General features: G+C 34.0%; 1 protein-coding gene across 4 annotated transcripts in view; it reads left to right on the top strand.

The window, feature by feature from the left end:
* LOC133532942 (synaptotagmin-7-like) overlaps positions 1–25498 on the top strand; it is a 940830-nt gene that overhangs the window by 909859 nt on the left and 5473 nt on the right. For 3 of the 4 annotated variants that reach the window (XM_061871817.1, XM_061871819.1, XM_061871818.1), the window contains 4 exons: positions 19228–19368; positions 21505–21681; positions 23530–23610; positions 24773–24941. In XM_061871817.1, the coding sequence (XP_061727801.1) occupies positions 19228–19368; positions 21505–21681; positions 23530–23610; positions 24773–24941 (568 nt within the window). Of the gene's footprint in view, positions 1–10678; positions 10833–19227; positions 19369–21504; positions 21682–23529; positions 23611–24772; positions 24942–25498 lie in introns of those variants that run through there. The other variant, XM_061871821.1, reaches the window with a different exon arrangement.

The following is a 25498-nucleotide window of genomic DNA, read 5'->3' as shown; positions in this document are numbered from 1 at the left end:
CATTTGCATGCTGTTTCGGCTGAATACTGTGACAATATAAATAAATAAATATTATAGAACAATAAATATTATAGAACATTATTACACAAATTGACTAAGTCCCACAGTAAGCTCAATAAGGCTTGTGTTGAGGGTACTTAGGCAACAATATATATAATATATAAACATTTATAAATACTTAAATACATAGAAAACACCCATGACTCAGGAACAAATATCCATGCTCATCACACGAATAAATGCCCTTACCAGGATTTGAACCCGGAACCATCGGCTTCGTAGGCAGGGTCACTATCCACTAGGCCAAACTGGTCGTCAGATCAATATTTATTGTAACACCTTGTACCTACGTATTCTTGCAAATAAACGCTTCTATTCTATTCTATAAAATAAACGAACTGAAAGGTGCTAAAGTTTACATAAATGAAATTGTTAAAGAGAATTTCTGTAATAATGTCTGATAACCGGCAAGTTTACAGAATTCAATTTGATTAAAAAAATACAATGAAACTGAAAATTATCGGTTCATGGCGAAATATTAATTATTTTCAGACTATTTCGGAATTTAATTTTGAACATTCTGAATTACTCTAACATTTATCCTGTATGTATTTATATTATGAGTATATAAGAGGAAGTCTGAAAGTTGCACCCATAATAGAAAAAGTAAGAGCGAATCGCCTCGCGTGGTATGGGCATGTGATGCGGAGGGATGAAAGTCATGTGACGTGAAAGGTATTACGAATGAATGTGGAGGGATGGAACGGCAGAGGAAAACCTAGGAAACGGTGGATGGATTGTGTGAGAGATGACATGAAACGAACGCGAGTGAACGATGAGATGACGGGTGACAGAAAGATATGGAAGGAAAAGACATGCTGCGCCGACCTGTTTACATATTAGTGTTTAGTACGACTATGTACATTTTAGATTTGGCAAATCTACGCGTCATCGTGGATGACACAAACTACGAGTATATAGGATAACTCGAGACGATTGCGAAGCTCTGCAAATTGTAACTTAACCACGTAGCTCTCAACATGTTCACAATAAAACTTCCACATTCAACTGAGTAACTTTAGTTTTCCAGTGTAAGTGTAGCGAATATATGGCGGTAATGCAAACTTTTTCGCACATGTCACGCATCCGTTATGTTATTTAGGGTTCCGTACCAAAAGTTACAAAAGGAACCCTTATGGTGCGACTCTGTCGGTCCGTCCGTCTGTCTGTCTGTCTGCAACATCGCTAAATATCTCGAGAACCACTTAAGCTATCGATTTCAACTTCAACATTTATTCAGCAAATAGGCCACAAGGGCACTTTTTCACGTCAACATGGAATTTACATACAAACAAAAACAAGCACATCAACAATTAAGTATAAAATACAATTACAAGAAATAACTAAAATAATAATAATAATAAAAACAAACAGATACAAAAAAAAACTAAAAGTACTTAGAGGTGTAAATATCTCTAAATGTCAGAACTAAATGACTTATCAAATTATCCTTAGAGATGTATAGTCTCTGAGATGTATGTATAGAGTCAAAATTCCGTATATTTGAAATTTGGAACAACGCTAACCCAGACATATTGAAAGTATTATTTTTTTATTTAATTTTTAATAACTATGGGTAATGCCCAATATGAAGAGGGGGCAACATTTCAAAGTCTAGTGATTATGTCAAGTGGGGTATCATTTGAAAGAGCTCAGATTGACCATTCCAAAAGATTTTTTTATTATTTTTTTGTAGCGGAAGAAAAATTGTTTATTTATTAAGGTAAATGTGAAAAAAAAACACTTTCTTGGCTGACTGTACTTCTGATCAAAGGTCTTTCGCCTTTATAGTTACATGAGATGGTTCAAATTTTGTAACGAACTTGCGCTTGACCGGTTTTTTATATCCAGAGACAAACTAGAGTCGGGTCCGATTGCCATATCGTTCCATATCAAGTTACATGCGAAATTTGTCAAAATTGTTTGCAACCGACACATCATTGTGTGATGTTTTAAAAAAAACTTAAATTTTGGAACTTCAAGGTGTTGTATTTTTTTTCCATAATTTTTTTAGGTTTTAAATTTATTATGATAAATTACTCATTACCTACCTTTTTGACATTTATAATGTAGTAGTTCCTAGATAGTCCTCGAATCGAGCTCCTTGCAGTAGGTGAAAAATCTTATCATAAACGTCATACGTGTAAATACGACTAGACACGTGTCAGAAACAGACTGCGACAATATACGACAAGCGACATGAATAATGTAGATAGCATTCTGTTTAGAATAGATGCATTGTCAATAGTCGTTCTATCTGGTTTGTATTTCTCGTTTGTATGTATTGTCGAGGAATAGAGATTGCGAGATATTTTGCGAGAATTCTTCGCAATTTCTGTAGATGGGTGGCTGAATTATTGTCAATTTTACCCGGCTGCGGCAAAACGATCAGGTTTTGTTTAAAGCAGTCAGTCAGTCAACATACAATTGTGTGTGTCAACATACAATTTTTTAGTTAGGTTAGTTTTTTGACGGCCAGTTTGGCCTAGTGGGTAGTGACCCTGCCTATGAAGCCGATGGTCCCGGGTTCAAATCCTGGTAAGGGCATTTATTTCGTGTGACGAGAGCGGATATTTGTTCCTGAGTCGTGGGTATTTTCTATGTATTTAAGTATTTATAAATATTTATACATTATATATATCGTTGACTAAGTACCCGCAACACAAGCCTTATTGAGCTTACTGTGGGACTTAGTGAATTTGTGTAATAATATCCTATAATATTTATTTATTTATTTTAGGGTTTTGTAGTCAGCTAGAAACCCTTATAGTTTCGTCATGTCCGTCTGTCCGTCCGTCCGCAGCATTGCTCCATGATCGTTAGTGCTAGAACGCTGCAATTTGGCATGCATTGCGACAGAACGGTAAAATAAAAGCTGTAGAAAAATCTTACTCATGGATGTTTTCTATGTATTTAAGTATTTGTATGTTATATATATCGTTGTCTGAGTCTCCACAGTATAAGCCTTCTTGAGCTTACCTTGGGACTTAATCAATTTATGTAAGAATGTACCTATAATATTTATTTATATGTTTTAAGATTACTTCCCGTTTTCACGCGATAACTATTAGTAAAAAGCCTTTTAGTAAAAAAAACCTTATTCCGAGTTTGCTTTCATATGTTCTTGTTCTTATATGAATTATTTATCTGAAAGTTTTGCTCTTTTTGCATTAGAAATTATCACGTCAACAAAGCAACCTAACCTCACACCAGTCCACAGTTACAAAAGCTATACAAGTTTCGTAACTGTGCGCACATTTTGGGAACCGGCGTTGCGTGGGTTGAATAATGCATGTATCGTGAGCTGTGGGAGGGTTACGGATTTGAGGAGGCTGTTAGGGTATTAACAAAATTGTATTGCGTACGAATGTGGGATTTCGTATGGCTACGAAATTCTAAATGATTATTGTATTTTGCGTTTAAGTTTAAATAAAGTTACTTTGGCTAAAATATTGATGATTGAGTACCCTGGTTAGAAGAATTTTGGCGAAATAAAGTATGTTTCATAATGTGATAAAAAAATCATAAACCATTTGTTTTGAAAATTCCATGCTTGATTTCAAAATCAATCACTTTGGTATTTTTTTCTATTTGCATCGAAAAAGCTCGTGATTTTGACAAGAAATAAAATAAAAATCACGTAAATAAGTTACGATTTCCTTTTAATTACTTGTGCCGATTTTTTTACATTTTCTCCAATTTTTCTTTTGTCTTTTCATAAAATTGTTATTTTGAGCGGAGTAAATACAAAATCACAATTTGTCTCAGTAAAAATGTATGTTAAGAGGGAAGTATACCACGTGATCGTCCATACAAAAAGATAACGTTTTTCCTCTTCTAAATATTTTCCATTCTCCGTGATTTTTTAGTATGTTATGGACACAATGAAAAACTAAGTTATCCTTATTATAGGTTTTCCTTTTTTTTTAATTAGCAAAACCTTTTTTTTCTTTCAAAAAGCGAATCCCATTAACCTAGAATATATTATGCTGAAGCGATCGACATCAAAATCAAAGTGTTTTGTTAAGATTTTATTAGTGGAAACCGTTTTCTCCTGAAACGGAATTTCATAGAAAAATTGCCGTTATTTAGTTAGATTCAAAAAGCCATTGAATTACGAAAATAATATGTTTTCGAAACTCGGAGGAAGATTTTTAGGGCTTACGGTAAAATTACCCGTATATCGTTATATCGTACATAATACGGGACTCTATGAACCACATTTTATGAACACCTAAAAAAAAAAAACAACTCCCTCTCAGAAATTAGTTATAGAGAACCACAAAACTTTTAGCTGACGTATCGAAATTAGGTGTACTCGTATCTAATTTCGGACCCCCTCGTTCAGGTAGAAACGTGATAGGAATTCTCAGTTCACTAACGACTTATTTAGCACGCAGAATGTGGAATCAAATATAAGAGAATAATATACACGGTTTAACACGAGAAAACCGAAAGATTTTAACCACGCACTTCTGAGGCCAAAATAAAGAAAATATGTTATATGAACTTAACTAAATTTCGCCAAAAAAAATTATTTTATTTCAAATTTTTGAATATTTATTTACAAAATACTTAAAAAGTTAATGTTATGGTAAAAGTGATTTTTTACGATTTTTTTTATGGTAGAGGAGGCGTAGCAGACGGATCACCTGATGGTAAGCGATTACCGCCGCTCATCACGCCATGACACCCGCAACACCAGAGGGGAGATAGTTGTTAATTTGGGGTTTTTTTTGTAAAACCTCATTTTTGCAAAGGTTACTTGTCACTTTTTCACATCTATCAATAAGGATATTTAGACTATGCCCCATAATGGCATCATCGCGATCAAAAAGGCGTTTTCCACTAAGTTACAATAAGAGTTTTTTTTTAATTGGTATTAACTCTGAAACTAGGCGAAATCGAGAAAAACTTATATGGAATTTTTGTCTCTAAATGTGATCAGGGAACAGTGTATAACTGTATCAATGATTTTATCATTCGGTTTCCTCATGTCCATACATCGTTATCCCGCGATAACGATGTATGAACATGAGGAATCGTTTCGTGATGAATCGTTGTTACTCCCGCGAGTAACAACGATTTGACAGTACTGAAAGATCGTGACAAATAAACAATAACAGAGGTGACACTTCTATCGAGAAACGTTAATATGTACATAAGTACATATTAACGTTTCTCGATAACCGTTTTGTTTCTACATAAGTACATATTAGAGTTCAAAATGAAGTAGTAGAAAATTTCGAAAAATATTGGTAATCTATTACGAAAATCTAAATAAAATACTTTAAGATGTAAATATGTACTGATATAAAAATTATATACATTAGTGACTTATTATTCAAGTTGACACGTTGACTCGTAAGCTTTTACATAGTGAAATACGAGTTAGATTGACCTTTTGTGTGTAGATAATTTTGAACACCTCGCTCGCTTAGCTACTTCTGGCCAACTGTGCCCAGTGTCAGACTTCTATAAGTTCTATATTAAGATTGACAATAGAGTGACCCTATTAGCTGAAAGGCGGTTATGTGTGTAGATAATTTTGAACACCTCGCTTGCTTAGCTACTTTGGGCCATCTGTGCCCAGTTTCAGACTTCTATAAGTTCTTATTAAGATTGACAATATTGTGACCCTATTCGCTGAAAGGCGGTTATGTGTGTAGATAATTTTGAACACTTCGCTCGCTTAGCTACTTCTGGCCAACTGTGCCCAGTGTCAGGATTCTATTAATTCTATATTAAGATTTCCCTCACAATAGTGTCACCCTATTAGCTGAAAGGCGGTTGTGGTTGACAATCACCACAGTAAACAGAACATGTTGCAGTATTTATCTATGTTCTATTAGAACTCTAGGGGGTAGGGGTTCCGTACTTTTTAGTATTATTTGTTGTTATAGCGGCAACAGAAACACACCATCTGTGATAATTTCAACTATCTAACTATCACGGTTCATGAGATACAGCCTGGTGACAGACGGATGGACGGACGGACGGACGGACGGACGGTCAGGGTACACTTTTTTCTGAAAATGCCCAAAGAGTGATTGCAGTATGCAAGATCAGAATACAGTGGAATCTCAAGGGAAACGCCAAAAACTTCGTGTTAACGAGGTTTCACCTAATAGAGGGCATCGAAGGGAAAGGAATTTTATTTCGGGACAACGAAGATTTCGTCTTATCGAGGTTCAAGTTAACGAGGTTCCACTGTAGGTAATATTAATTATTTTGATCAAAACCTATGTTATACTATCGGATGAGTAACAATTATAATTTTAGAAAACTATAATTTGTGTGACAGTTCTTGCTCCTTTAATAGTAGTTTAAGTGACTGCTACATAATAAATATATTCCATTGCTACATTAGCCATTAAAACATGAGTGTGGGTTTATGAAACGTGAAAGCGGTTTCATAAAACATCACATGAGTTATTTAATGCCTGATTATGATAAAGTTAATTATAAGACAGTATAAACTAAATCATATTTTTAGGTTATTTGAGAAAATCCCCATAAACCAATTCTTATGAAAATGAATCATAATATAATAAAATATTTTAACACGTTCAGTGCGGCTCAAAATATTGCTAACTTTCAACCAGTGCTGTAAGAGGTCTTTACGCCTTAACTATACCATTTCACCGGTGCGGTTAGGGGCCTTAAGACCACTCAAGGAACAAGAATATTAAAAAAAAATACTTATATGTATAATGCTATTGAATGAATGAATTTGAGGTACATCTGTATTTACTTCTAGTGATGTTCCTAATAAATATGAATTTTATTGATAAATCAAAAAACTTTAATATATACAGTAAGTGAATCACATATGACTGTTATAGAAACATTTAAGACCCAGTGGCTTGTTACAATCACGGCAGTAAGATTTAATTTTCTTAACTTTATATTGGCTTCCCGACTGCAAAGCGTAGTGCGCAAATTTTCGTAACAGCCTGCACATTCGATATTTATTGTTAATATCACTCACTGACCAAAAGCACTTCTTGGGTATTAAACATAAAATAAACTTAAACACTGAACAAAATTGATGCTTACTACTTAGAATGTACGTATTTTGACTCACGAGCAAATGCAATACATTACGTACATTGCTTATAGACGCGTGCACATCACTGGGTCATAGTTCGAGTATCATAGACACAAACAGGTGCGGGAGGGGGCGGATAAGCCCGTACTACCTATATGAGGTCTTTAGACCCCCTATACGCACTGGACGCACACTTTTCACTCTCAGTGCGATGAGAGGCCTTAAGACCTTCTGCGTGTTTTAAAGTGTCATAAAATTCTACGTTATAATTGAATTCGAACCATATATTGGACTCTTTTCTACCTATACAATTATATGTATAAGCTACGTGGTCCGCACCAGAGCGAAACCACAATATTTTTGCCCGCACAGCCCGGGAGTTCTAGCAGGGGGTCTTTAGACCTCCTATCGCAGTGAACGTGTTAATTTTGTTTTATGTAATTTAGATGGAAATATTTTGATTGTTTTGTGTTTTTGTATAGGTATATGGATCTTGTCCGAAATAAATGCTTTTTTTTATAATCATATGATAACTTTGTAAATAAGCTCAAGACTTATCTTTCAGCTGAAAATTATACAACAACATACCTTAATACACTCTACAAGAGTTTATGAACCATTTAAATAGATAAATTAATAATAAAACACATAGTTATTTTAATGTAACTTTTCTGTTTGTTACTATTTTTTATTTTATGTAAATTTTAAGTAAACGAACAATTTGTACATTACCGGGTAGTTATAACATTTATTGGTTAACCAATCAAATACAAAACCGCCTGGATCTGTCACTGAACGACCTGACTTTAACCTACATTATTTGATCATGTAATGTGACGACCGTCGACCGGTTTGGCCTAGTGGGTAGTGACCCTGCCTACGAAGCTGATGGTCCCGGGTTCAAAACCTGGTAAGGGCATTTATTCGTGTGATGAGCATGGATATTTGTTCTTGAGTCATGGGTGTTTTCTATGTATTTAAGTATTTATAAACATTTATATATTATATATATCGTTGTCTAAGTACCCTCAATACAAGCCTTATTGAGCTTACTGTGGGACTTAGTCAATTTGTGTAATAATGTCCTATAATATTTATTTAATATTTATTTATTTAATGTTTTCATTTACCTTCAAAAGCGCCTGACAAAAAATTGCCATTTATTTAACAACCATGACACCTTCATGTTTAAGTTGAATTTGGTTGAATATTATATAGAGCAGATCTGCTCCTAATCATACCAAATGTTAAGGAGCCATTTGAGGGTAGATTTTGTTTACTTTCATTGAAATACCTAAAGATACAGAGATAGTAGGCTCCATGACTACGTATTTAATTTAAAGAACATGTGTAATCCCATGATTTACAACGAATAAATGATTATGCTCATACTGATACAATCTGTATACTTGCTACCACTAACGCCAGCTTCTGTGCATTGTGGCAAAAAAGGAAAAAGGCAACGTTTTCTATCCATTTACCCTTTCATTGACTCTGATGAATTATGTATAGGTCAAAAATTCTGCTCTGAGGTTTTTTGCGGCTGAAAAAGGGTTTTTTTTGCAATATATGTTAGATGAATAAATATCTCTATGGATATATGGAGTCACGGTATTAAATATCGACACGAACAAAGTGCCAAAAATATGTATACACGTCCTTATTACCTATACATTAAGGTAGTGTGTACATATTTTTGGCACTTTGACCGGGTCTATATTTAATAACTTGACTGTACTAACGACTACAGTACGGCTACCACAGCTTTGAGTCTGACATCGCTAACGTCTGCGCAACTTACTTTCTATACATCTCGCTCGCACTAATATGCCAGTATGAGCGAGATGCATAGAAAGTAAGTTACGCATACGCTAGCGAATATGCCAGTATCAGGTCAAAGTCAAACTCGTGGTAAGGCTACTGATGTGCCATCGAAATGTTTTTAAATTTACGAAAAGACCCCCTAGGAAACAGGGAAAAAGTGGTCTCAGTCATATCATGACATTTTAGTATGATGTAGATTTAAGTCTCTTATAGTTATTTGTTTTACAAGGGGGCAAAGTTGTTGTTTAACCGCTCGTGCTAATATTGATACCCGAGCCAGCGAAAGATTGCAAAATTGAACCACGAACGTAGCGAGTGGTTCGAGAAGTTGACTCTTGAGCGTTGCGATGGTTTGTAGACACGAGGGTTAAACAAACTTTGCCTCCGATTGAAACACAAAATTGTTTACCACACCAACGCGAGGAAAATACTATGAAATAGCAAAAAATTCAAACCAAATCAAATCCAAATGAACATAATAAATACATCATTCAAAATCATCATTTAAAAATCAATTCTACCAGCAAACATAAGGACACAATTCGAAATTTGCATCTGATTACTTTGCCCCACATGTGGATAAAATGCAACTTAAGTAATCATTAGTTTTTGAACAAACAAGAGGGCTTTTACCAGTTGGTGTGGTGTAATTTTTTTTTATAAGAGCTCAAATCTGTCGGAAGTATACTTTCAGAAATAATCCTTATAGTTAGTAATCCTTGAGGAAGATTTAAGTGTATAATATGTTAAGGTTTTGTGTACATAAATTGGTTGAAGTATGACGATGTTTGGTAATAATGTCGGAAAAAACATGCTTTACTACTCGTGCGAAGCCGGGGCGGGGCGCTAGTATAGATATTCCAACCACAAACACAAAATATATTATGTTTTTCCATAAATTGAAATTGAAATTTAAAATATTTATTTCAGATTTACAACCATCCATATTTGTTAGTATAACTTAGGAACTAATGTTAATTTTGTACTTAATATAATATATATCACAACTAAATACCTAACCTATTTTGTAAATTTGAAAAATCCTATTACTTGGCGAATCCAATGCGCCAGTATAGGATTCTCAACCCTCTCTGCAATTACATCCAGAATGCTGTTGGTACTGCCCCTAAGCCTGCGCATCATCGAGACGATTTGCTTTCGTATATAGGTGCGACCAGACCGCAGCTTAAAAAACGGTCACGATACGGAATCGCAGTGACGCGTCGTATGCGTACCGTTTTTGACGCATGCTCCCCACACCGCTGCTTAAAATACGCTGACGCACCGTAAATTGATCTGCGTAAAAATCGCAAAAAATATTACACGGAGATTTTATGGCAGACACCACACCGGTGACGTAAAAGACGCAAAGATTTGCGAACAAAAAAGATTCGCGTGAAGCACGTCACTGCGATTCCGTACCGTCACCGTTTTTTAAGCAGCGGTGTGGGGAGCATGCGTCAAAAACGGTACGCATACGACGCGTCACTGCGATTCCGTATCGTGACCGTTTTTTAAGTTGCGGTCTGGTCGCACCTTTACTGCGTGAAAATCGTCTGTATGGGCCTCGGCGAACGTACGCGATAAAGCTATACAAAAACACACAAGTAAAAGAAAAATACGTCAACACAAACGCAAAGACATGTTAAACGCAACTCAAACAATATATATGTCGTTAAATGGAAATGTATACAATATCATTGGACAATCATGAACAACAAACAATGATCACACAACAACATTCAGTCAAGAATAATCTACGAGAAATAACTAAAAGTGATAACAGTGAAACATAGAGTAAAGTAATGTGTAGTGTTTAGTTTTTCTTCCGACTGTGTTTTGTTTGGGACTTTTCTTAACTATGGATTCTCTTTCCATGCTTTCTCCTTCACATGTGGTAGGTAGAGGAGGTTGTATATGAAATGAATAGACGAGGATTCTCTAGAAAAGCTTGGTTTTGCTTCGAGATATCACAGAGATCCTTTTTTACATAACGCTTGGATTTCAGAAGCTTCAATAGAGGCGAAGTTGACTCTGCATCGAATTTGACAGAACAAATTGTGGAATTGTCATTATCAGTGATCGGAATATGCAGAGTATTAATACCTAAACTTCGTAGAACAAAGTCATAAAGTGGAGACTGCCTTCCGATAACATTTTTTTCCGGGACTAGTCTAAGTAAGTAATATTGTTGTAAATACGGTAAATAACCAATGCATTGCTCGTTTGTATCAAATAAAACAATCATTTTGCAAATGAAGCACCAAACACCCTGTTTTCACGTTCTGCTTTTCACTTACCGTTCAAAGCGCATAGTGGCCCGTATTTCCTTTTGGTTAGTATATCATATTATGTGTAAAAAGGGACAAAAAAATAGGCTGTTTTTATTGTACGCCTATTAATTGTATTGGACACAAACGAGGAATTCATTGTTTTTTACCGTATTTATAACAAGTAGTACGTTTCCGGGACTTTAGTCCCGGAAAAAAAAGTTATCGGAAGGCTGTCTCCACTTTATGACTTTGTTCTACCAAGTTTAAGTATTTATACTCTGCCTATTCCGATCACTGGTATTATAGTCGTCATATTTGCATAGAAATTTGACATTTATAAAGACATTTCCACAATTAGTCGCTCCAAATGTCGTGCAGAGTTAGCTTGGTACGTCTCTAGCTCACAAGGCTTTAGTTGAAAAAATAGTCGCACTAAAAATATGCTTTTGGATAGCAATTGCAATTTCATATAACCAATTTAATACTGGTGGTGATCACTTATTTAATCACGAAGCAATTTTTATATTTTCTTGGGTTTATTCACGTTTCGTTCACGATTTCCTAGGTTTAGTTTTAGCTGTAGATACACTAGGGCTTTAGATCAGAATTAGCTTACACATCAACAACAAAATTAAATATGATTTATCTTTAAAAAACGCAAAATAATTTGCAAGTAACAAATATAATAGTAAAAATAATTAGTAGAATACATAATTCACACAAAAATATTTTTGATGTGGTATCGTATTTGTTACTTGAAAATTGACAATAAATAAAATAAATTGATCTTAATAAACTAGATTTTAGTTTTAGTTATAGATTAAAATGAATATAACACTATAAAACCAGGAGCTGCTATGTAGATAGCACAATAAATTAAGTACCATATATTTAATAGAAGTTAGTTTTTTAATTAAACGTTTTTATTTTTCTTATTATAAATTATAAAAGTACCAGTTTCACTAAAGAACAGCTTTTTATGAGCGTTTCTTTTTACCACTTTTTTATGTGACCTTTTTTCTAGTCAGGATCGTGAGACCTTTTCATCCATAGAAAAAAGTGTCCCAAAATAACCATATATTTTTCAAATTTGCCTTTTTGTTACCGCCATACAAAGGAATGGTATTAACACAACAGGAAAAAACTCTGGAACATTTTTTATTCCATTCGGATTGGAAGAGCTAGTGATTTTAAGTATAAATAAATATATTTATATAAAAATATATAAAAACATACAACATTAATGCAAGTGGTTTTTTTAAGAAACGCTCTTACGGCACGATTCTAAGAATGAGATACGATAACGATAAGTTCTCGTTTAGATATCGTTTGTATGTCGTATAACTCGTATAATAAATGTCAGATGCAGCTCGATTTGGGCAACCAATGTCATTTTGACGTAAGAAATATCGTAGATAGATCATATTGGGATCACAGCGGAATCGAAATAAACGTCAATTTTGACATGTCGTTTAGTTATTTACCTTTTAAAGATCTTAAACGTGTCTTAATCATTCTTCGAAACGGGCCGTTATACAATTGTGTACAATTTATAACATCTTTATCAATCCCTGACTCCAAAAAGATAGCTCGTGGAATAGTTCCGAAACATCGGACAGTAATAAAAAGAAATAAGCACCATTTTAAATTATAGTAGTATTATTAATAATAAATAAACTCCTAAGGCCCGCGGTCCTACCTGTAATAATTGAATCAAAATTCTTTCCATTGTCTATTGTTTCGGACCACTCTGTCACACTTGTATTGATGGATTCTATCAAATAAATAAACAGTTGAGATCTATTGCATGTCTTCATAGCTGTAGATTATATTTTACTTGGGAAAATATAATAAATAAAAATTTTGACGACCGGTTTGGTCTAGTGGGTAGTGACCCTGCCTACGAAGCTGATGGTCCCGGGTTCAAATCCTGGTAAGGGCATTTATTCGGGTGATGAGCATGTATATTTGTTCCTGAGTCATGAGTGTTTTCTATGTATTTAAGTATTTATAAATATTTATATATTATATATATCGTTGTCTAAGTACCGTCAACACAAGCCTTATTGAGCTTACTGTGGGACTTAGTCAATTTGTGTAATAATGTCCTATAATAATATTTAAAAATCACCCATACAAAAAGCTAAACTCCGTCACATTTTTTGAGGACTAAAAATAAGACAACGAAAAGAATTTTGACCCATTGAAGTAACAATGTATTTTAAACCATTTTCAGTTGGAACAGAGCTGCATTTCTCTTCCGTCTTTCGATTTCAAAAGAAAAGAAATTGAGTTGATTTTTCTGTATGGTGGGTTTAGGAGGATAACCACTATTCCGTGAAAAAAAATTTGATAAATATATAAAGTCCTTATTACTTTCGAAAATCCTTTTGAAGAGCAATTTAAAAACATGTTTTAAACCTACCGACAGGTTTTACAACGATATTTAGTTTCTTTCAAAGTTTAGCAGGCTATTAGATGTCGTTGTTAAATTTGATACTTATAAAAGATTTTGGGCGATACCATTAAAAATATGGCTTAAATAAAATATTCATTGACTTACTTTATCATAAATAACCATAATATTATTTAGGAATAAAACAAAAGTTTTCAATAAGTAGAGGACAAAAGAAAAACGTGACTTGCAGTTTCAATTGTTTTTTAAAGAAATATTTTCTATATATAATATTCGACTAGCGACATCAATTTCGTTATTAAAAGTGCATGAATATTTTTTTTTTAAAGAGCCGTTTAAACTAAGAATATTAATCGGTATGAGTTAAAAAATTAAGTTGCCAAAGTTTTCAGTCAACGTTTATAAATTATAAAAAATAAGAAAAATAATCAAGGTATTAAATTGCTATGGTTACGAAATTTATGAAATATGAAATATTGATGAGATGGAAATGTATTCAAATTAAAATCGAAAACTAAATTATTTATTAGAATATTATTCCAATAAATACTAAATTCAAGTTGAAATTATTATAGCAAACACTTATGATAATTTTTGACCCGATAGCGTTTAGCAATACATTTTCAACGATTCATAAATATGTATAATAGTCTAGCTTCAGTAAAAAGAGTTACAAGATTTACTTTTTTATCTTGTAACGAACATTTAACAAATTTACTAAAGACTTGGTGACAGTCAAATATTTTTTGTGACCCATTTCGTACCTCTGCACTGTGACAAACAAGATGAAAGTCTTCTTCTTCTTTTAAAATATGGCTTCCATCAAATCTATGATGATTTTGCCAATGTCAAGTTTCGTTGTAAGTTTTAAGTGTGCTCGTAGAGCATGACGTTGTTCGGTAGTTGCTTTTAGTAAAGAGATAGCTGGACTTTACTAAAAGCCACGATGGACTGCCGGGTGTTGATTAAAACATGGTTAAACGCGTTTCAAGATTAGTTTTTCATTAACTGCACACTTCCACGATAGTTCACTGCATAATAAGCTGCACTTTGAACAACATAAATGAGCAAAACACAAAAAAATATTCTCGAGACGTCTTCGCCATCTTGAATCTCAACGACAACCTTTTCAACATGAAAGTCGCTAGAAACCCCATATTATTGTCACTGTGACAAGATACGAGATCGGTCTCAAATTAAATTTGGCCGTACCTATATGAACATTTTTAGTGTCGTGATATTATAAGTATCGTTATTAGATAAAACAACCGCTCTATTTTACACCGTACAAAATAACATTTGTCTTATATACGACGTCATAATCCCACAATTCTCGTGATAAATTGACAATGTTGCGAGAAATGGCTTATTATTGTGACAAGTGAGTTTCGGGGTTATTTGTAATTAATAGCGATCTGTCATCATAACTTGCGTCTATTCGACACGATATTTGTTTGTGTCAGGTGACAATTAAGGAAATAGAGGCATGCGAGAAGTATTTTCCTATGTAATATCAAGTCACGATAATTATCATGTATAAGAAAGAAAAAGAAATCTGTAAGTTGCCTAACACCTTAAGAGGCTGTCAATACCTAAAGCGCGCACCCTGTCTATTTGTATCGGAGTAAATGAGATAGCACTGTCGCATGTTACTGGGCCTGGGCAAGGGAATAATAAGAAAAATATTTAAATAAAAAAAAGTGGATTATTAGTGTAATATTTTACTCAATAGCGGTTTAGATATAAATGTTTTGAAATTGTGATTTTAATTGCAGACCCATAAGTCAAAACAATAAAGACATAAAACCGTTTAATTGTGATTTTAAGACCAATCTTTGCAATTATTTTCTATCGAGCCGATTTCGTTCAATCATGTATCGAGTACAACCACGGTCTTTGAAATATAATTAATATGAACATATATTTTTCTTACTTGACTAAAACAAATAGTCTTTCTTAAAAAACTGTTTAAGTAACATCAATTTCAAGGACATTGGGTGTAGACAGCCTCTAAGTGATTGTTTAAATGATGGATATTTACATGTACTCAGGTTTATAAAATTAATCGATATATATAAAAAATTGTAATTGTTTTGTGGTCGCTAATGACCTTTGTTGTTAAAAAGCGACCTTAAATAAATTAAAAAAAAATGTTAGTTTAAAAATAATTAATATTATCTGCACAACTTTAACTGACTTCTAGTTATTAAAATATTCTCAATGTTATACTTATAACGCCCACCATACAAAAAATAATAATTTGAAGGCAATAGTGAAGGAAATATAGTTGATTTTCATTCGTTTTGAAATCGAGAGAGACAAAAGAAATGCATTTCTGTTCCAATTTAAAAATGGTTTTTAATTAGTGTTAGACGAAGCTTAATTGGAAGCGATTTTAATTGCACAAATGTATATTTTGTGCAAGTGTAATTTTAAACGTCAAACTTCTATGAAATTTACTTAACACTTGCACAGTCTGTGCAGAGTTTGTTCTAACTCTAGTACAACGGGTAGGAAAGTGGGTCTTATGAGGTTATTATTCCGTCATAGTTTTGGTCCCGTTAGCTCCCAAACTAGTTGCGCCTACTACGCTCAAGAGTGAAATATTGAATGCATAAATTATTGCTCGTGAAATTTGACAGGCGCATACAGTTTTTCTTGTAAATGTGGCCCTTCTTGTATTAATAATTTTATTTTTATAACATATTTTCTATATTTAGAATTATTTAATGACAAAAGTATTGATGGGCATACAGAGTGATTAAAATAGTTAAATAGAATAGAACCCTTTAAATAGATTTCCCATTTTATTCATTACTAAATAAAATTTATTTTTTCTTGTAATTCAAATATTTGCATGTAAATTAATATTGTAAAGCATGAATAGGAATTTCGTTCACTTTACGATATCGAGATACCTTAGAATGTACAATAGCGAAACAGTTCAATGGAATTATAGATTTTTATTTATTATTCCGGACATTTTTTAACTAGATTATTTTTCTTAGCTGTTGACGGCAAATATACCTAATGCATAAAATTAGCTACCTATATTATTAAGTATTAATTTTTGGGCGCTCATTAGATACACGAAAGATAGAGCAAGCTAGGCAATAAAATATACAGATCGATCTAGGTATGTACGTCATCAACTAAAAATGCTGGGATTATACACGGTATATCACGAGGAACCCGAAAGATTTTAACCACGCATTTCTGAGGCTAAAAGAAGGAAAAAAAAAATATATATTTTTTTTTTATACTAACAAGCATACGGCCCGCCTGATGGTAAGCAGTCTCCGTAGCCTATTTACGCCTGCAACTCCAGAGGATTATTTGAGTTTAGATCAATTACAGCAAATGAATTAATTAATCGAATATCTGGTTGTTGTCACTTGATTATAACGAGACTGAGAATCCCTAAAAATGCTTAACATTAACGTAAAACTTTATTAATCATATAAAATTAACTAGAATAAATTATTAGTATAGAACTAAAATTATAAAGTAATATTAATAATGTAACAATAGATAGGTATAACAACAAAATATGTTATTTGTGTTTAGATCAATTACTGCAAAAACGATTGTTTTGTTTAATTTTTTTTTATTCATAAATACAAATGTTATGGGTAAACCTGTCACTCTAATGAATTTCTACTTTTTTTTCGTAAACATAGTTTTTTCAAAAAGTGTTATTTGTCACTTTTTTACATCTATTAATGGGGATATTTAGACTACGTCCCATAATAGCAACATCGCCATCCAAAAATCGTTTAGAACTATGTAACAATAAAAATACGGTTTTTTTTTCAATTGGCATTAACTCTAAAACTAGGCAAATACCAGAAAAAGTGTACAGGACATTTTAGCCTTTAAATATGATCGGGAACACACTATTAAAAAAAAATGGGTTCCTCGTGAAACAGCGTTCGTCTAAAATTATTGTATTTTATAGTTGCGGACAAAGTTACAAGGATATCTGGCATTTTCTCACATTTAACCCATAGTATTAAGCCTTTCAAAACTTATAATTGAGTAGAGCTTCCAGAGTTTAATCGCTTTAAAGGTTAAAATTGTTGGAGGTTATTATAGAACATAAATAGAGAATTAAGTTAGTTAAATTTAAACTTTAGAAACTTACCCTTTGTGGTTCATGTTTGAAATAAACTAGAGCCGGAATAAGCAAACTATGCGTGACAAAGTGTGGCAATGTCATCAATGTCAATTTACTATGAAAATATGACGTTTATGACACTACCATGTTTTGTACTCTGAACATCGGTGCATTGTTAGCTTGGACGGATTTTAATTCGATTTTGTACGTCTTACTTAGATTTTCTTCTATTAACTTGTGTAGGTATGTACCAAACTACCAAATATTGTTATTTAATTCATTAATGATACATATGTATAATAACTGGTCACTTTTCATTAATTTTAAACTTAAGTAGTTATTTTAATATTTGAAAAAGATGGTTTAGAAAAAAATAACGTTAAGAAGATTGACACCCCTTTCTCCAATTAATTCATATAAAAAGAAATGCCAGATAATCCTTTACCACAATTAGAAAAACGACAAACAGCATCGATATATATTCATCGAATAATTTAAGATTGGTATTGTATTCCTCCTTCGAAACTGATACATTTTTTTTTTCTTGTCTACTCCTTGCAAAATTCTTTTTTTTTTTTGTTTGAATCATTTTTAAGTAAAATTTATCAATTGATGGTTTCATCAGTTTTTATTTTATAAACATAAAGAGTTTCCAAGAAAATAAACTACGAAATTAAGTTACCTATAATAAATACTATATAATTACTGATATCCTAAAAATGCAAGAATACCCAAGCTTACAAAATTATCGTATTTTTCAAACTCGATAGGTGACAGGTGTCATTTCAATACAATTTTGCCACATTTGGCATTTTTAGGTTATAAATTAAGGATATGGAGATGACACGTGTCAAGTGACGCCATAGCAATCGAGTTTGAAAAATACTACCAAAACCTAGATGAAAGTTTTGATTTCTGTAGTATTTCTCATTATGCTGCAAAAGAGTGAATTGATTTGATGCACATGTTTTACAAAAACTTTGTGATTCCAACAGTGTTTAAACTGACTATTATTTAAATAAACTATTAAAGAGTTATACACTAAATAAATCAAATTTTACTTGAAACTAACTGTTTAATTGAAAGTCATGGATACGACGTTTTAACGATCAAATATTTTGTATAAATTTATTTGTTGTAACTCTTTGATTTTGAAATAAGTTTGACGAATTTGATGACGAAAATTACACCAAATATTTATTACAACAAAAATTTTGTCACATTATTTGAAAAACAGAAATTTAAAAATAATATATTTATTAAAAATATACATCCCGACGTTGTGAGCCTTTCTCTTGAAGTCGAAACGTCAAAGGTAATTTTGACACTTAATTATATGTAAATAATAATGTGTGAAAATCGTAGTAAGTTTAAATCCGACCTAGTATTTCTGTCATAAAAATCGTAATTTTAAAATAGTTCAGTTTAAACGCTCTATCGTTGCGTTGTGCACACGACGCTTCAAGTACCTTACTCTGGCTGACAGATGGCGTTCCTCCAGAACCGGTCCATCTCGCTGGTGGACATGTACATCGATAACAGCGAGCCCAGCGAGAACGTCGGCCAGATACACTTCTCGCTGGAGTACGATTTCCAGAATACGACGCTTATATTGAGGATCATTCAGGTGAGTTGCCATGCGTAATCATCTTTCAGATTTTCAAGGAGAAGGTTTCCTAAAATCACCCAACTATGCTTAATGGTTGATGACTTTGGTCCAAACTTTGGTTTGAACTCATATAACTTGGTTCAATCGTGACTATTATAGGAATAAATTTTAAAGTGGAAAAATTACTGCCTTGAAACTCACAGCCTCTGGATAGATACTCCGGCGCTCTTCCAACTGAGTGACCAAGACCTCATCCATAACCAGCAAATTTTCCCACCATATGGGTCTAGGGATCCTAGCGAAATCTACCGTAAGAACGTTACACTTCTTAAACGGCTACCAGAGCTCCAAGTCATATTGAAAATTCACCAGTTACACAGTTTTTAACGAACAGAAACGTATGCGAACGATGCTATTGAGCATAGAATATATTTAAACGTGGAAAAATTACTGCCTTGGGTGAGACTTAATATAATATACCTAATATAATAACTTTATTGTACATAAAAGAGCACGTTACATAAAGAACACAGTACACAAAAGTTTGTACAAACATGACAGTATGGGGTGGCCAAACTTTTGACCCCTAGGTAAGTAAGCACCTGTGCCTTAGGGGCTAGTGTTCGTCCAAATTCGATGTCGTAACAATATGTTTAGATCTTCTAACAGCAGTAAGATAATGAAACATTAAACTTATTTCTGTAAATAGTTATTTAGGAATACACTCATTATGTTAGATAATTGACTTTGCCTATGATATTATAACGAGGAGATTTTCAGTCTCATTGTATGTTGAATTCCAGAGGCCGTGTATTCAAGTCCCACCCAAGGCAGTAATTTTACCACTTTTGAATTTATTCTAAGATTAATAGCATCATTCGCAGACGTTTCTGCTTGTTAGAACTTAATTTATTATCTGAATGTCGTACTTTTAACGCAAAATATTGAACTTATGAACCATAGATATACTGGAATATAGTTGACTGATTTTACAGTTCTCAATTCGTTGAATTTTCCAAATTTAAATTTTATGGTGATATATATGTAAACCCCTTTGTGAATTCGCTTTTAGGTCATAACATCGCCTTATCTAGATAAATTATACCTTATTCGCCACTAGTTTGGTGATCACTCTTTATACAATTTTAAGCTTAATTAATTTTAATTAAAATTAAAAAGGAAAAGATAAGACAAAATCGTTGGAACACGAAGCAAGTGCTTTAGGTTTATTACTTAAATATGTATGATTAATGATAATTTGCAACTTCGAGGCAACTTCCCATTACGCTGTTACAAATTGCGATAAAACATTAGTCACAAGGACATGGAGTCCCACAAGGGAGTGTCTTTGGGCCACTGATATTAATTTACCTATCCAATCTATATAATGGACACTAGTCTAAACATAATATAGAAATCGTAATCTAGAGTCGTGCCAAGCTCCACAGACTTTCCAGTGAGAGAGTGTGGAAGTACCACCATTAACGTTGAACTCCTATGAAAATTTACTTCCATTTTTGCACTTAAATGTCTGTGCACGGCCTACTTAGACGGACTAGACTTGATTGTAAAAACCTATATTAGATTAAAAGCTATACCTACATTGGTACCTGAAAGCTTATCTGTATACCTATAAGTGCACTTCTGTATTCTTTTTATTTATTAAAACGGGTCACAAAAATATTTGTTACTCTCGTGTGTGACAGGGAACCTTCAAGCAACTGACAATATTAAAGAAAATTTAAATGTTCCAATTTTGACAATTGGCAATGACCATTTTGTTATTACTACCTTCAATTCTCACATCTAATGTACGTTTGTGTAAATTATTTGTACCAACAAAAGAAAATACTTATGCTGCTCGGTTTGTGTTATTTTTTATGCACACAAGTATCACGTTCAAACATAATGGAAATAATTTCCTACAATTCCCGTGTTAAACAAAGATTTAAATTCAAGACATTTGAAGTTTGCTATTATTATAAAAAAAAACTTTATAAGCATTTATAAAAACACCGTCTTCAGAAAATAGTTGCAAATGCCACTCCATTTCTGGTATCTTCTGTTTGTATTTTGGTTTTCTGTGCTTATCGACGCTTGTAAGAATTTAGGGGTAACTTTATGGATATCATTTTAGTATACATGATTTTACAGGGCAAGGAGCTACCTGCAAAAGATCTAAGCGGCACTTCGGACCCTTACGTCCGAGTGACGCTCCTCCCAGACAAGAAACATCGGCTGGAAACCAAGATCAAGCGACGAACTCTGAACCCGCGGTGGAATGAGACCTTCTACTTTGAAGGCTTTCCTATACAAAAGCTGCAAAGTCGGGTGAGTTTAGTACTAAATGTTGGAGTTCCACTGGGTAGCCACTTTGGGCCTGTATTGTTTTTATTTTATGAATTGTTAATTAAGAGGGAAATATACCACAAAGAGAAAACATTTTTCCACTTAAATATTTTCCATTCTCCATGGTTTTTTAGTACGTAGATATAAAAATAGAAAAATATATACATTCAAAAAAAGCGAAACTTATAGACCTAGAATATATTATGCTACAGCGATCGACATCAAAATCAAAGTCATTTGTTAAGATTTAGTTAGTGGAAAACGTTTTCTCACGGAATGGAATTTTGTAGAAAAAGTACCGTTATTTCGTTAGATTCGAAAGCAAATTCGGGTATGCTCTAAAGTTTATTTAGAGTTCCACAGGGTAGTCACTTAGGTTACATCAAGTCAAGCAACACACTCTTATTTAACCTTTTGGGGCAACAAACTTTATTAACTTTATATTGTCTAGGAATAAAAGAGGTAGAGTGGTTTTACCAATGTAGCAACTTAAGGCTGTCATTATTTTTGCTTAACGCTTGGGAACCAACCTCAGAGGGAGGCAATCTGAATTCATATCTTAGAGAGACTTATTAATTATTATTCAGAGAAGATGAAAGTTTAAATTGAGTTCAAACAAAAGTATATTCCGTGTGTATACCTCAATCACTGTTTGACGTTGAAAGCCTGACAAGATTCTATTTGGACTTGAGATAGAGTTGCTACAAGCAGCTTACTGCTTACGTATGGCAATAATGTGCTTCCGTCATATATAGTCAGTCAAATAAAATATCAGTCCATATCAGTCAACGAAGAATTTCAAAACATTATTTACCTATTGGAATGCTACGCGATCCTTTGTCCTGTCCTTTATTCCTCTTACGAAGCCAATGACGAAATTTAATTATCAAAACAGACTAAAGGTGTGAATGTTTTATTGTTATCAAAATATTTCATCTGGAAGATCCTTTTTAATTGCGAAATATTTCATTTTCTTCTTGTTCGATGGATTTTAACATCTATTGAAGGATGCCAGTAAAATAAATTAATAGCACTGAAAACCCACAATATGGCCAAATAATATATCATCAGATTATACAATATTATGTCCCTACACCTACTTGTTTATCAGTACCGTACGGTGTATTATACGCACAACCACCAAAACATTGTCCTCGTTGATGTGATGAAATGAAACATTCTACTGCTATCAGCTGTGTAATACAATGCAAATTAGGGTGGAAAATACTTTTTGCAAACCACCCCGTCATTAAATGTTATATCATTAAACTCCCTTGAATAAGCATAAGAATGAAACATCATTGCAAATTTTAAATGGGGTTAAACTTATTTTATGTTTATTTGTGATAATATTTAAAAAAGGGCTTAATTTGAAATATGACGGAAGAAAATTGTTATGGAATTAATAGTTTTAAAGGACGTGAATAATTATAAGGGCGTGTTATGAAAGGGGGTATTGTATTGTAGCCCGGGAATTATCCGCAACTCGATGACTAGCGGCTATTTTGCGTGACGGGGTGGGAGGTAGGCTAGTCTTGCCAGCCCAACTCCTCAAGGAATCCTATCAAACAATATTGAGGAGGACTTCTGGGTGGTCTCTCGGAGATTCGAGATGTTTTGTCCTATATGAAGCCACTACGCTGCATTCCAGGACACATGAGAGGCTATTTTCCATGCATCCTCGGCATAGGGAACTGTATATAACACCTAATAAGGCGGTAATAGTATACATTCGGTATGGTTTTCTCAATTCGGTGTCAGGTTAAGCCGTAGGTTTTTTTTAATAGTTCCACTAAAGCATTATAATATATTTATTTTTTATTATTTCAGGTACTGCATCTTCACGTATTCGACTACGATCGCTTCTCCAGGGATGACTCCATTGGAGAAGTCTTTTTGCCACTTTGCCAGGTTAGCATTAAAGTTATATTGTAATTGCGGCAGTCCCTCCAGTCTTTCCTCCGCATTTTCTGCCTGAAGACCATAAGAAATGAGGATTTGTGGAATATGTGCCGACAACCTCCGATCGCCCAAGAAGTAGGGCTGCGGAAATAGAGATGGATCTGACATTCCCTTCGAAGAGGAGCTGCGAACAGCGCCAGTATCGCGTTTGAGTGGCGGCCTCTAGGCGGAAAGCTAGCCCGCTAACGCCCCGTATACACCTGGAGGTGGAGCGCAGAGAACGAGCTGCGAGCTGTAGGACTGAGCTGGAAAGAGGCCAAGACGGTTGCTCATAATAGAAAGGGGTGGAAGGATCTTGTGGAGACCCTATGAAGGCGTGGAGGGATCTTATGGGGTGCCCTTGGACCAACAATAACGACATAATCACGACAGGATTTAGCACAGCACTGCTACAGGAGTCCCTGATGCAGATTTATTAACATGTTATGCGGCCCGATTCGAGGAAGAGGAGAAGACACGCTTAAGATCCTGGAAAGATCTTTAAAAGATCGATAACGACATGTCAAAGTTGACATTCATTTTGATTCCGCTGTGATCCCATCTACGATATTTCTTCTTCTTCTTCCTCGCGTTGTCCCTGCAATTTGCTACGGCTCATGGAGCCTGGGGTCCGCTTGACAACTAATCCCAAGATTTGGCGTAGGCTTTAGTTTTTACGAAAGCGACTGCCATCTGACCTTCCAACCCAGAGGGTAATCTAGGCCTTGTTGGGATTAGTCCGGTTTCCTCACGATGTTTTCCGTCACCGAAAAGCGACTGGTAAATATCAAATGATATTTCGTACATAAGTTCCGAAAAACTCATTGGTACGAGCCGGGGTTTGAAGTTTGAACTCGCGACCTCCAGATTTGAAGTCACATGCTCTTAGCGCTAGGCCAGCAACATTCTTCAATTATCATTCCTTATCTTATGTTATCTTAAATTATCTTATGTAATCTTATTTTATCTAGTTTTAGTATAGTAAATAATCAAATAATGTGATAGACATCCAATGTAAAATCTATGACAAGATAAAATTACTTGTAAATATAAATATTTACCAATAAATATCATATCATATCATATCTATTATATCCGTGGCTCAATAACATTATTTACAATAAAATTCCAGGTGGATCTAAGTGAGAAGCCATCTTTCTGGAAGGCTCTGAAGCCGCCAGCGAAGGACAAATGCGGCGAGCTGCTCACCTCGCTGTGCTACCATCCGAGCAACTCCGTGCTCACACTGACGCTGCTGAAGGCGAGGAACTTGAAGGCCAAGGATATTAACGGGAAATCAGGTGAGCATGTCCTCACTCTTCATTTTTATAGTTCCGTACCTCAAAAAATAACGGAACCCTTACAGAATCACTTTGTTGTCCGTCCGTCTGTCTGTCTATCTGTCTGTCAAAACCCTTTATCTCGGGAACGCGTGGAAGTATCGAGTTGAAATTAAAACCATATACTCAAGTCTACAGTCTCTTGAAGATGTGAAAAAATAAAACTTGTAAGCTAACGTAAAAAAAGATACGCCCGTTTAATAAAATATAGAAAATATGTCATTACTTCACGAGTGAAGAATGACATTCACGCGTGTATCGAACGACGTTTTTTAATACAGTTGCGAAAAATAAGAAAAACAGCAAGGATTTTTGTCCTGGCTTTTGGCGATGGATTATGAGAGCCCGGAGTCCGCTTTGCACCTTATCCCAAGAATTGGCGTAGGCACTAGGTTTTACGAAAGCGAATTCCCCTTCAAACAAGAGGGGATAATGGGGCGTATTGGGATTAGCCTCGTTTCCTAACCATATTATTTCACTGAAAAGTGAGTGGTAAATATCAAATGATATTTCGTACA

Source organism: Cydia pomonella, chromosome 28, assembly GCF_033807575.1.
Source record: "Cydia pomonella isolate Wapato2018A chromosome 28, ilCydPomo1, whole genome shotgun sequence".
Taxonomy (NCBI): Eukaryota; Metazoa; Arthropoda; class Insecta; order Lepidoptera; family Tortricidae; genus Cydia; species Cydia pomonella.
Note: the sequence above shows the minus strand (reverse complement) of the source record. Positions and strands in the feature narration are given on the sequence as shown.